This window comes from Haliaeetus leucocephalus, unplaced genomic scaffold (assembly GCF_000737465.1).
Source record: "Haliaeetus leucocephalus isolate CR32 unplaced genomic scaffold, Haliaeetus_leucocephalus-4.0 Scaffold219, whole genome shotgun sequence".
Lineage (NCBI taxonomy): Eukaryota > Metazoa > Chordata > Aves > Accipitriformes > Accipitridae > Haliaeetus > Haliaeetus leucocephalus.
This window is the reverse complement of record NW_010972655.1, coordinates 406,089-418,897: the sequence shown is the minus strand read 5'-3', so window position 1 is coordinate 418,897 and position 12,809 is coordinate 406,089. Positions and strand designations below refer to the sequence as shown.

The window sequence follows — 12,809 nt, the reverse complement described above, 5'->3', positions numbered from 1 at the left end:
TGGGCACACAGGCAGGATCGCCCAAGGCTTGGGGGTCCTGAGGATGAGTCCCTGCCTAAACATAACTTGAGCTGAGGCAGAATATGACAGTTTGTGAAGCCCCGTGTCCAGCACATGAGCAAAGTGCAAACAGCAGCAGCATCTGTGTTCCTCCCTCTTGTCCATGTGGCTGCCTGTGGGCCCAGCTGGGAGAGGAGGGTGTGCAGCCCCCAGGCTGGGAGAGCCAGCGTTCCCCTTCTCCCTGTGCAGCTCAGCTCACTGGCACATCAGCTTTCCCAAAATAGCTGTCCTTGGGGCAGGCGGTGAGGGGGGGGGGGGATCTGATCCTGTTGCTGCTCTTCTCTGCCCTTGGGCTGCTTGGCAGTGTGGAGCCCTCTGAGGAGCCTGAAGGAAGCGAAGGACAATGTCTTAGCTGAGGAAACGCAGTCTGGGAAGGGACGTGCATAGCCCAAGAGCAGCATGAGCAAGAGAAAAATCCCCTTAAGGAATGACATGGAGAGTGGGCCACTGACTGCACCCCACAGGCCACGCTTAGTGGACCATGGATGCTTTTGCTGGAGGCAGGGGTGGAGATGGTCAGTGGAGCATCCCATTGCATGGGATGCTTGGCACAGAGGCACCATGGGTGTGAGCTCTGGCTTGCTATGACTGCCAAGATGGTAGAGCAGAGCTTGCTGCCTCCCCAGGTGCCTGTGCTGGTGCCAGGATCTCCTGCTGCCTCCTGGAGTACCCTTGCTCCTGCCTGGATCTGCTCATGCCTGGTAGGCACCAGCTGCCTGTATCTTCCAGCAGCCCCAGGGGCTGTGCTTAGAGCCAGGCCTGACACTGATGTCTGTGCAGGTTGGCATGGAGCCTACTGCCTGAGGACAGTAGCACCCCGGGAGCAGCCGTCCCAGCAGGTGCTGCAGGTTGGGTGGCAGGATGTGTCCAGCCTTCTGTCCTTGCTTCTGCAGCTGTGACAGGGCCATTCCATGCTGGGGAATGGGATCGCAGTGGGAAACCTGGGCTGACACATGCCCATGGGCAGGTCCCTGTTGTCCCCAGGGTGCACAGGACAGCTCTGCTCCAAGCATGCTGCCTGTGCAATAGAAGCCCTGGAGAGGGACACTCACCCATGAGCACATGTGTGTGTGCACATCTGTGCTCAAGGGGCTGTACAGATGCTCCCAGATATACACATGTGCACACTGGCATACACTCACACTGACAGTCTCCCTGGATCCAGCCAGACCTCTGGCAACATCTGCTCCTCTTCCCCATGCCCCTCCATGCTGCCACTGAGAGCAGCTGACCCAGGGTGACCTAGTCCCCCTACTCCAGTCTGTGTAGCCTGGCCATCCAGGGCTTGGGGTCAGCTGGAAAAAAGGTTGTCCCAAGCAAGCTGTGTTCAGCCCAGCACTGGAGCCCTACTTGTCCCAGGGGTTTTGGGGACACTGCTGTGTTCCTCCCTCCCTTCGTTTGGTTGCTCAGTGATGCTCACGCACACCTGGGGAGAGGCAATGCCCAGGGCCCCTGCTAACCTCTCCTGTCTGTGTCCAGAGAGCCAGCCCACGACGTCGGATGAGACTGTGGTGGCCGGTGGTACAGTGGTGCTCAAGTGCCAGGTGGAGGATCCTGATGACTCCTCACTGCAGTGGTCCAATCCTGCCCAGCAGACCCTCTACTTTGGGGAGAAACGAGGTACATGTGCAGGAACTGGGGATGGGAGAGGGCTGCCTGGGGAGAGGAGCCAGCTCCAGGACCAGAGCAATGGTGAGGCAGAGGGAAAGCGGACCAGGGCCGGTGGTGCCCCAGAGGGTGATATTCCCTCCTGCTTCCCACCTACAGTGATGCCACCAGGCACAATATGAGCTAGCAGAGGGGTGTGGTGATACTGAACCAGTCACTCACCCTGTTGTCCCTTTTCCCCCAGCCCTGCGAGATAACAGGATCCAGCTGGAGAGGTCCACACCTAATGAGCTGACCATCAGCATCAGTGATGTGGTGCTGTCGGACGAGGGCGAATACACCTGCTCCATCTTCACCATGCCTGTGCGGACTGCAAAGGCCCTGGTCACTGTGCTGGGTAAGCCACTGGTGGCAGCCCCCGCACCTGCTCCCATCTCCTGCCAGCTACTGCCCTGCCTGCAAGATGCTGTCCATACAGCTGTTCATCTCTGCTACTCCTGTATACCTACCTACCTGTTAACTCATCCTTGCAATGTTTATTGACATGTCTCTGCATGTGCATCCGTCTCTGGGTGGCAGCATACACACAGCTAATAGGCTGTTGTATTTCTTGCCTCTTCTGCCAGGAATCCCCCAGAAACCCCAAATCTTTGGCCATGAGCAGCCCATTGATGAGGAGAAGATAGCCCGGCTGACCTGCCGGTCCTCTGGCAGCAAGCCCGCAGCCCAGCTCCGGTGGAAGAAGGGCAACAAGGAGCTGACGGGTGGGTGCCCAAGTAGTGGGGCTTTGCCCCAAGGGACTGAGGTGGCTGGGGAACACCATGGAGGCAGGTGGGACACCAGGGGTTGCAGATTTGCCCAGTGCTTGACCACACTGGCATCCTATGCTACTGCCAACAGAGGGATGGGGTCAGGATGTCTCTTACTCAACATGCATGTCAGCCTCATGCCTCTGCTGGGGTACTGTGTTCATCAGCTCTAACAGTCCGCTGTCCCCACAGACGAGGGCACCGAGGTGGTGGAGGACCCCAACGGAAAGACCTTCACCGTGAGCAGTCGGGTGGAGTTCCGCGTCACCAAGGAGGACAACGAAGCTGAGGTGACCTGCACCGTGGACCATGAGTCCCTGCAGAACTCCGAGAGGTCAACCACACAGAAGCTGCAGGTCCACTGTACGTGGTGCATGGGGATGAAGGGACAGGGCCACCTGGGGAAAGGGGACAGGGCTGTGGAGAAGTGGGAGAGATGGAGGAGGCCTCAGTATTACCATAGTTCAGCAGACATCACACACGTTGCCCTACACTTATATGTACATACAGCCATTACACATACATGCATACGAGCTCATCAACCTGCATGCACAGCGGTCACATGTAGGGGAGCTGTGCAGTGACACTTCCCCTGCACGTGCCCACCCTTGGTTTCCCCTGCCTGTCCCTGTTTTCTGCCTGTCCCCATCTCCCTAAGACTTGTCTGTGCCATCCCCTGCTACCTGCCTGCACCATTTCCCATGTCCTGCCTGTTCCCATTCCCCTTGTCTTGAGTGTCCCCTGTGATCACAGGGTGAGGGGACGTGGGAACTGCACTGTGCACCCCCAGAGTGCCGACCCCCATCACTGTGCACCCTACCACCCACAGGTGCACTTACACTGCACTCTTGCAGATGCAGAGCTGAGGCCGAGACAGGGTGCAGGGGCAGGGTTTTGGGGTGCCAGCAGGCCCCTGCACAGTGTTGGGCAGGGACAGGCAGTCACCCAACTGTGCCTTTCCTCCTTTTTCAGACAAGCCGACAGCAAAGATCGAGCCGCATCCCCAGTACCCGCGGGAAGGCGAGAAGCTCCAGCTGCAGTGCGACGGGCAGGGCAACCCCATGTAAGGCCCCCTTTTCAGCCCCACCAGGCCCTGGCCAACTCCTCCTCCCACTGCCAGGCTCCCGAAACCACCACTTAGCTCTCCCCAGAGCTTGGGCAGGCATTGCAGGTAGCACTGTATGGGCTCAGGGCCAGGCACTGGCCTTGCATTGATGCTCCAGGTAGAGCCAGGCACCCCCACAGAGAACAGGCAAAGCCTCTGTTTTCTCCCTCGAGCAGCAGATCCATCTTGGCTCATCTCTAAACGGGGTATTTCCCTCCTGTTTAAATACTTCCACGCCTTCGTTGCCCCCTCCACTGCCCGGCCAGGGACTCCACTTTGACCCAGCCCACCCAGGGTGCTGGGGAGAATGGCAGTGCCTCACCACTATCCTGCTCTGCAGCCCCCAGGAGTTCCTGTGGGAGAAGGAGGGCAGTGATGCGCCCCTGCAGCTGAGCTCTGACAGCGTCCTCATCTTCCCCTTCCTCAACAAGAGTGACAGCGGCACCTACGTCTGCACAGCCACCAGCTCCATGGGCAGTGTTGTGGCCAAGTACAACCTCGACGTCAGTGGTAAGCGGGACCACAGGGCACCTGGCATCACCCAGTTTCTCCTGGCAGCTGCTGGTTGGCACAGCCGCTTCCGTTGCAGCTGCATCTGCCTGTGATGTGAAGGGGTGCACGGATCCAGGGAAGGCTATGGTCAGAGCGGGGCTTTGTGGTGCAGGGTGGGTGCATGCATGCAGCTGGGTCTTGGTGCGCTCGCTGGCAGAGCACTGTATCTCCAGCTCCTCTGGCCGCATCCAGCCCCTGCATCCTTCCCTGCACTGTGCAGGGCCACTGCCTGGGGCCAAGAAGGGCAGAGAGCAGTTTTGGGGGGTGTTGGGGTAGGGACACCGCATGGCCCAGGCTGAGCTCAGTCCCTGTTGCCTCTGATGGGGAGTGGGGATGTGATGGGGGAACTGCAGGGGCTGCAGGCAGGACTCTGCTGGAGTCTCTGGGACAGGAGGAGAGACCAGTGCTCCTGAGCCTGTCAGAGGCAGGAAGCCTCTGTATACTGCCACCACAAGCCAAAGAGGATTTCCAGGCAGCGCTGACCATTTCAAACCATGAGGTGCCCTGGCAGCCCTGTCCCAAGCTTCTGGAGATGGGCCTCATGGCTTGCCCTGAGCTACTGGAGCTAGAGGCTTGCATTGCATCCCACGTCCCCAGAGTGTATCACCACTTGACACCCATTCTTGCGTGGGAAGGGGCAGCACCTGCCACCTCCCCGCACGGTGCTGTCCCCTCACCACCCCCCCCACCCCGACTGTGCTCTGCTGCCATGTTTGCTGTCGTTGTGCCCTGCTACGTCCAAGCACCGTGCGTCACACGTGGAGCAGAGCTGTACGCTGCACAGGGCTGCAAGCGCTTCTCCAGCCCATCCCCGGCTGGTGGCAGTGCTGCCCTGGTTCCTGTGCTCAGCACCCAGGCCCTTGCCCGGCAGCTTTCCCATGTTGGTAGGAGCCTGTTTCCCTGAGTTTTTGGCCTTGGATTTGGGGTTATCCTCCTCTTCTGCCAAATCTCTTGCTATCTCTCTCCTCTCTACCAGCCTTGGACTTTCCATCTTCCAGCACTCCTACATGTTCCAGCTCTTCCCTTTCCCATCCCCTTTCCCTCCCCTCCTGTTTTAAGCACTCTTGGCGTCCTTCCCTTCCAATAAGGCTGTGGGTAGAGGGAGCACATGGCAGCAGTGTGCACCTTGGGCACCCTGTCTCCCTGAGTCCCTTTCCTCTGCCTGCCCAGGATGAGCCCCTAAATGCCTAAGCCTGTGCAGTCGTTCCTTCATCACCCCTTGTGTCCTGCCCCCATCCCCCTGGCTGCGGGGTCTGCCCAGGGAGCTGGTTCCTGAGCCTGGCTGTGAGAACCCAGCAGCACCCAGAGCCCTCCGCATCTATCCAGGAGCACAGCAGCCCCTGGGGTGCTCAGCACCCATCCACTGGCTCACAGCAGCGTCCAGGGTGCTTGACACTGTCTACGAGCACACGGCACCCAGAACACCAGTGTCCCCCACCTGCTTGGTGTCACAGCTCCTGGCAGAGGAGCTCCACACCTAGGGTTGGTTCCCCTTGTCAAATCCCACCTCTTTTTGCCCAGAGCCACTCAGGTCTCAGGCATCATCACTGGAGCAGCCACCTTGCCCAGCTGAGCCCTCAAGCCTGCCTGCCGCAGCGGCCACCTTGCTCAGTAGCAAGGGAGAGCAGAGGTGGAGCGATCCCTGAGGGTGTGCATAGAAAAGTGTAGGTGGCATCTCATGGTGGGAGACACTTTACAGCCACCGCAGTCCTAGGGCTCCCAGGCAGGAGGGTCCCAGTGGGGTCTCTCATGGAGGAAGGTGTGACTGGGCGTGCTGGCAGGGTAGGAGATGGGGGAAGATGTTCACAGCAGTGTGTCCCAGAGGACGGTGGCAGGAGAAGAGGAGCAGGACCCATGGCCAAGAAAGGGGTTGTGGAAGGAGCTGCTGAGAAGAATGGGTCCCATCAGGCTGGGGAGAGCCAGGGTCCTCTCCAATGAGCTGTGTCACCCCTCACTGGTACCTACCAGGGTTGATTCGTGTCCCTGTGTTTTTGTCGTCCTCCCCAGATCTTTCCCAGCTCCCCACCCCACATGTTCACTCCACTCCAGCCCCTCCGCCAGGCCCTTCCCAGCCCATCTCTCATGCTTCCATGGCCACCGCTTCATCCTTCACTCCAGCTCCCATCCAAGGTACCGTAAGCTCCTTTTCTCTCTCTTTACGGACCCACTGCTCACCAGCCCAGCGGGAGAAGCTCCACAGGAAGATGGTGGCCCAGCCCTGGACCAGGGACACCCTTGCCACGTCCCAGGCACCCAGCCAGGCTCCAGTCCCTGTGCAGCTGCTTGTTGGCATGTGTGGACTCGGCAGCCACCATCTCAGCACTTTGAGGTGGTGGTATGCAACAGAAAGAGCTGAGGCCCCAGAGCCTGGGCTGCGTAATGGTCCTTCCAGCTCTTCCTGGCAGGTTGTGGCAGCAGCTGCCTGTGAGCTGCAACCTGTGCCTTGTATATGTGTGAGATGTTGTCCCTTTGTCCTGTTGCCTCCTCTGTTGTCTTTTCCACCCTGTCCCGTCTGAATGCCCCCTTTGAATGTTTCTGTGGCTGTGTCCCCTCCAAGCTGACAGGGCACAATGAGAGTGGAATGGAAGGAGGATTTGTCCCTGTGTACCAGGGCTAATGCAGGATCCCAGCGCAGACTGTGCTACAAGATGCAGCTGACTTGGGACTGGCCTTGGGGTTCCGCCTTGGGATGCAGTGTGTGGCCATGCCAGCCTGCACATCACCTTCCTGCTGGCACAGCACAGGGGAAGAGTGAACCAAGCCTGGCTCTGCAGTGTGCTCAGCCTCCCCTTTTGGGGCAAAAATCCCACGGTGAAGGATGGGATGGTGGGATCGTGGCCATGCCTGAAGGCAGAGGTACTACAGGCTGCACAGAGCATGTTGCCGGTGCTGCTCTCTGGGGCACATCACAGGCAGCTGGGCATGGGGATGGGTTTGCCCGCTGCAGCTCTTCTTGGCTGCCTTCTCATCCAGGCAGGGCTCCCAGTACAGCCATCGGGGCTCCTCTTGGCTCACTCCCTGCAGGAGCCTGTACCAGTGGCCATTGCTTCTCTTCCTTGCTTCCCCCGCTGCCTTCCCTTTTCTTACTCCCACCTTGACAGCTTTCGTCTGCAGCAAGATCAAGCTGATGGCACTGAGCCAAGCAGGATTGGGCCCTCCAAGGTGACCGTTTGCAGCCCTGAGTGGTCCGTGGGACGAGCAGCAGCAGCCTCTGCTGCTCAGCAGGGTGTGCAGCATACCTTCTCTCTGTTTTCTCTCCCTTTGCCATCTGGGCAGATGCCAGCCCGGTGCCCTCGACCTCCAGCACGTACCATGCAGTGATCGGCGGGGTGGTTGCTGTCATTGTCTTTCTCCTGCTGAGTCTTCTCATCGTGTTGGGGCACTACCTGATCAGACACAAAGGTACGGGGCAGGGGAGCTGCACGGGGGCCAGGGGGCAGAGCCAAGACCCCTGTGCTGCATCAGAGCAGGCAGCACAGGGCATGCTCCCCCCTCGATGGGTCGCTGGTAGCAGGGATATATCCCCGAAGTGAGCAAGCAGCGTGGGGCAGGGGTGAAGAGAGGCAGCTCCCCATCCTGCAGACCTGCCACTGTCCGGACAAATGCAGCACAGCCAGTGCTCCTGGGTTTGGGAGCTGCTGCCCGTGCCCATGCTGGCACCAACCCCAGCGTGGAGATGTCCCAGTGAGTCCTTGGAGCTGAGCAACAAGAGGTGGAGGCAGGTCCTACCCTATTTCTCTATCTCTCCTTCATGGCTTGGTACCCACTGCCCTGGGACTGCCCGTGCTACTGTCCCTGTCTGTGCCTGAACCCATCTCCTCCCTCTCCCTCCCCTCCTCGCTATTCCTCCAGCCCTCTGCCTTCCTCTTCCTCCTTCTCCACCATTTCCATCTCCCCATCCCTGGACTTTTCATCCGCCCAGCAGGTATGTGCATAAGACACGGGGAGACGGTCACATCCAGACATCGGCAAAACCCAGCAGAGGTGATGTGTGAGTAAGAGCCCCCCATTCCTGCCCTCCGAGCTCAGCCAAGCTGCTGCTTCTGCCCCATGCCATGCTGGTTCTGGGGGCAGCTGGGAGCTGGAACCTCCTTGCAGATGGCAGTTTTGCAGAGAAACCCTCCAGTTTTCTGAGGAGGAACAGGGACAGGGATGCAGGGAGGGGCAGATGGTGGGGAGGGCAGGAAACGTGCCTGGAAATGCAGGCAAGGGCTGCTGCCTCCAAAGCAGGAGGCAGTTTCATCCTCTGGCTAGAGACAACTGTGAAGGCCTTGAGCAGCCCAGGCAAGGTTCAGTCCCCAGGCAGAGCTTGTCCCAGGGAAACTGGTGACTTTTCTATTTCAGGCCAAACCCAAAGGACTTTTCTCTCAACTCTGCTTTCCAGCCAGTCCTCAGGCTCTGCCACGGGGGCCCCTCAGGCAGCCCAGCCTACCCCTGCTTGCATGGGAGCGGGGTGCCAGCAGGCCCCCCCGTGACGCTGACCCCCTCTCCCCACCCAGGTACCTACCTGACCCATGAGGCCAAGGGGTCGGATGACGCCCCAGATGCCGACACGGCCATCATTAATGCAGAGGGCGGCCAAGCCGGCGGCGACGACAAGAAGGAATATTTTATCTAGAGGCGTTGGAGAGAGCGAGAAATGGAGCCAACAGACCCTGATGGAAATGGAAACCAGACCACAAACCCCACTCAACCCAACTGATTTTCTCTCGCGCCCAGCATGGGCAGACAGATGGACAGAGGGATGGCAGGACAGAGAGCAGAGAGCGACCAGCCTGAGACATGATGCTTCTTCTTGAACTTGTACAAAACGTTATTACTACGAACAGCGAGAGCCCCGGCCCTGTTTGCTTGCTTGCACCTCCATCCCTGCGACCGGCGCTCGCGCAAAACACAGACCAACCAGTGAGTGAGCGACTTTCCTTCTTCCTTTGGACCTTTGCTTTGGTTTCGTGGCTGCTCTTTGCTTTGGGCCCTTGGTTGGGATGTTGGGCTGGGGTCGATGTAGCTCTTCCCTTTGTTTCTCTCCATTTTGGTTTCTTTGACATCCAAGGATAAAATCAGCTCCAGGCTCTGGTGCAAGCTCGGGGCAGCTGGGTGGCCCCTCTGTCATGAACGCTCGCCCCATGCCTCCCACTGAGAGCTGGGACCCACATTCCCACTGCTCCCCCCAGCCTTGGCTGCTGTGTGATGGCCCCGGCCCCAGCTGGAACGGGGAGCGTGGCCAGCGGGACAGGAGCAGGATGCCAACAGGCAGTGTCTCTGCCTCTGAGGTCTTGGCTCGTGGCTGGGGTCAAGCGGGGAGGGACCCCAGGCCCCTGCCCTGATTTTATCCTTGGTGGTTCTTGTCGAACAGTGTCCATTTGGGAGGAGAGCTGTCCTCGTGCGCTAGATGTGTGAAGGGGGGGTGAGCTTCCAGGGTGGGAACCGCTGAGGCCCCCAGAGAGACTGGGAGCTGCCAAGCATTGCAGCTCCCTGGTCCCACCCCAGCGGGAGGGGGGAGGGCAGAGATTTGGGGGCGAATCCAGAGAAAAAGCCCCAACTTTACAAATTCTCAGATTGGAAATATCAATTCAAACCATCTATTGAGATGTTCAGTGCAGGAGGCCACCTGCGCTGGGAGCACCAGGCAGAGCCGGGAGAGCCGGTGGGCCTGCGACCACTGCCGCTTCCCTCTTCACTGGGCTGGGTCTGCGGCCCCCAGAGCCTCTGGAAAGGTAGTTTAGACCCTGAGAGTGGCTTGAACTAGAGCTGACACAGCTGATGGCACCACGGGAGCTGAGCTGGAGACAACCCGCTCCCCAGCGCTAGCAGCCCAGTGTGGCACGAGGCCTGGGATTCCTCTGGCCAAGGAGATGTGCAGAGAGGGGCTCCACCGGGGTCTGCTTCTTGGAGCTGTCTGTCCCCCTTCCCTCCCGAGCCTCTTCCCAGAGCAGGTTTGAGCTTAGAAAAGGCCGCTTCCCGCTCAGCTCCAAGGGCTGCAGCCAACAGCGGCCGAAATGCCTGGGTTTAGTGTCTCGGTAGTTTGGGGGTCTCCAAGGAAGCTTGGGGCGGGGCTTGCCCTACCTCCTACCTGTTTCACTGTCTCTTCCAAGACAAAAACAAGAAGCTTTCCCAACCTCTCCAGCGTGTCCCCAGGGTTTGCTTGGCCCACCCCAACCACAGACCCACAGGGTGGGGCTGCAGGGGGCTACGCACTCCAGCATCTGCAGGACACCCCATACCCCCTGGGGAGCCAGGCCCCATCCCTCACCCTTGGGATGAGGTTTTCCAGCTTCCCAGGACCTCTTGGTCTGGACACAAGGGGTTTGCAGGAGCTGCCCTTTGGCTGGGCACCCCTTCGATTTTGGGTTGTCTGGAGGAGGAGAGCCCTTTGGGAAGGAGCAAAAGCCCTCAGTGGTGTGGGTAACCTCACCTTGGAGGTAGGAAGAGCTTGTGTCCTCTGCCGTGGGGTACCAGGGGCCTGTGGGGCAGGTAGTGTCGCTGACATCCAGACCCTGCGAGCATGTGACACAAGGAGGACGCTGGCAGGGAAGCCATTGCAGAGCAAGCGAGGCTGGAAGGGGGCTGGGGCCAAGCAGATGAGGAAGAAGAGGCATGGCTCGGTGGCAGGCACAGGGTGTGAATGAGTGATGCATTTGTGGCACGTGCACGGATGTGACTAGGTTCACCGTGGCTAAATCGTGTGTCAGGAGCACGCAGGCAGCAGTGTGTTAGCATCTCAAGAGAGAAGTGCACAAAGCCTTCGTCATACATGGTGAAGAAAACCTGCAGTTTTCTCGATATTGTTCTTCCCATCTTTTTGGAGAAGGATGTTGGCCTGGAGTCCCAACGGTAGCTCCGAGCTCATTTCGAGGGATGCAACCGTTGCTGCCGGAGATAACACTGCAGATGTCGATGCTGTTAACTACTCCACTGCACACTGAGCATGTATGAATGTGCGACCTGACGCTTTGCTGAAGATCTTTAACGTCCACTGTTGAATAGACGTAATTCCTTCAAATAAAAATGCAAGGATGTGTTTTCAAGTATAATTTAATCTCATTGTAAGTCTACGTGCTGTAGATGGTTACAAAGAAAGCCCCAGCCTGGGGGTCTGGGAGGGAAGGGGGTTAACTGGTCCCTAGGGAAGGGGATGTGGAATCTGAAGTCAGACAGGGAGGTTTGTGCCCCTCAGAGGCAGCATGTGCATGGCTGTTTCTCCCCAGCACTGCTGCTCCAGAGCTGCTTCAAGGGCTGGCACAGGTGGTTGCCACTTTACCCTGGTCAGAGAAGTGAGGATTTGGCCTTTTTGAGATGCTGCATGGTATGGGATGTGGCAGGATGCAGCAGGGGGAGGACTGGGCACAGGCAGGGCATTGTGGGGGGGGAACCTGCTGCCTGTGGCAGATGTCATCAAAGGATGGGCTGGGTCTCACCCCAGGTGGGCCCATTGTCCTGCCACAGCAAGAGGCTAAGCTACAGCCCCAGGTGTTGCAGGTCCTGGGAGTGGTGGGAGCATGAACATGAGGCTGCATCTGCAAGCAAGAGCCAAAGGGCTCTTTTTGCAAGGGAGCAGTAGTCCCACTGCCATGGGTGTGAGGGCAATGGAGACCCCATGTCATGTGAGGGGTGACAGATACACCGGGTCACACGTGTGAAGAGAGAGATGCTGTGGGATAAGCGCAAGGGGTGATGGGGACACCATCATGAGATGATGCATGCTGCGATGGGGCATGTCATGGTGTGGGCGGGTGCGGTGATGGTGCACCCATCATGATGCTGATGGAAGGTGTGATGGGACACACCATGTTGTGAGCATGATGGAGAAACCACGTTGCAGGTTTGAGGCACTGATGAATAGATTGTCATAGGTGTGAGGTGTGGTGGAAAACACCATTTTGGGAGCCCAGGGGCATGGTGGGGTACGCCATGTGTTGAGTCTTTTGGGGTGATGAATACACCATGTCACAGGTGTGCAGAGGAACAGCAACACAGCCATGAGTGGGGGCACGATGGGTGTCAGTCGTAAGCTGCACCACACCATGAGTGTGTTAGGATGATGTGAGGCAGGGGTGATGGGGTGCACCCTGTGTTAGGTCTGGGGCACGTCCTGCTTGTACTACAGCGCTGCGCACACGTACACCAGGTCAGGTCTTGCAAGGGGGGTTGGGTACACCATGTCATAAGTACAAGAGGTGATGTGGGTTGCATGAAGGGATGAGAAGCTATACCTTGATGCTAGCTAGCATGGGGATGACACCACACACTGTCAATGGTACGGGAAGGCGGCGGGGTACATGGTGTCACTGATGTGGCTGATGGTGTATGTGCTGCACTGCAGAGGGAAGAAGCGATGGGGCGGGTGGTGCTGCTGGGGCGGTGGTATGAGGGACACTGTCACGGAGGACTGGGGACATCAGGCTCCTGTCCCTCCCTGCCAGCACCCAGCAAAGCCAGGCAGTGTCACTGCATGGCTGGGAGAGCCCAGGGCACCAGCCACCTCCCTGGGCCTCGGTGACCACTTCAGGAGCAGGGGGTCCTTGTTGGTCGTATGAGCAGGGGACCTCCAGGTCCGTGTCCGCCCTGTGCCACTACATTCACCTGTGCTGGGGCGTCCGAACTGGGACGTGGCCAGGGCTGGCGCTGGGGGAGCGAGGAGGATTTGGGACCCTGTGGCCCTTGTTTGCAGCCAG

At 58.8% G+C, this 12,809-nt stretch overlaps 1 protein-coding gene across 1 annotated transcript; it reads left to right on the top strand.

The window, feature by feature from the left end:
- Window positions 1-541: 541 nt before the first annotated feature.
- CADM3 (cell adhesion molecule 3) lies at window positions 542-9,211 on the top strand. Its single transcript, XM_010566939.1, has 9 exons — window positions 542-575; window positions 1,540-1,680; window positions 1,913-2,065; window positions 2,295-2,432; window positions 2,670-2,840; window positions 3,450-3,540; window positions 3,923-4,092; window positions 7,411-7,536; window positions 8,634-9,211. Exons 1-9 carry the CDS (start codon window positions 542-544, stop codon window positions 8,750-8,752), a joined length of 1,143 nt encoding a protein of 380 aa, XP_010565241.1. The 3' UTR covers window positions 8,753-9,211.
- The last annotated feature ends 3,598 nt before the right edge of the window (window positions 9,212-12,809 follow it).

Excerpts from the sequence above, each read along its gene's own strand:
- CADM3 (XM_010566939.1), top strand. The coding sequence starts at position 542 with ATGGATGCTTTTGCTGGAGGCAGGGGTGGAGATG. Across the intron at positions 1,681-1,912 it reads CTACTTTGGGGAGAAACGAG|CCCTGCGAGATAACAGGATC; the intron begins GTACATGTGCAG and ends CTTTTCCCCCAG. Across the intron at positions 2,841-3,449 it reads ACAGAAGCTGCAGGTCCACT|ACAAGCCGACAGCAAAGATC; the intron begins GTACGTGGTGCA and ends CTCCTTTTTCAG.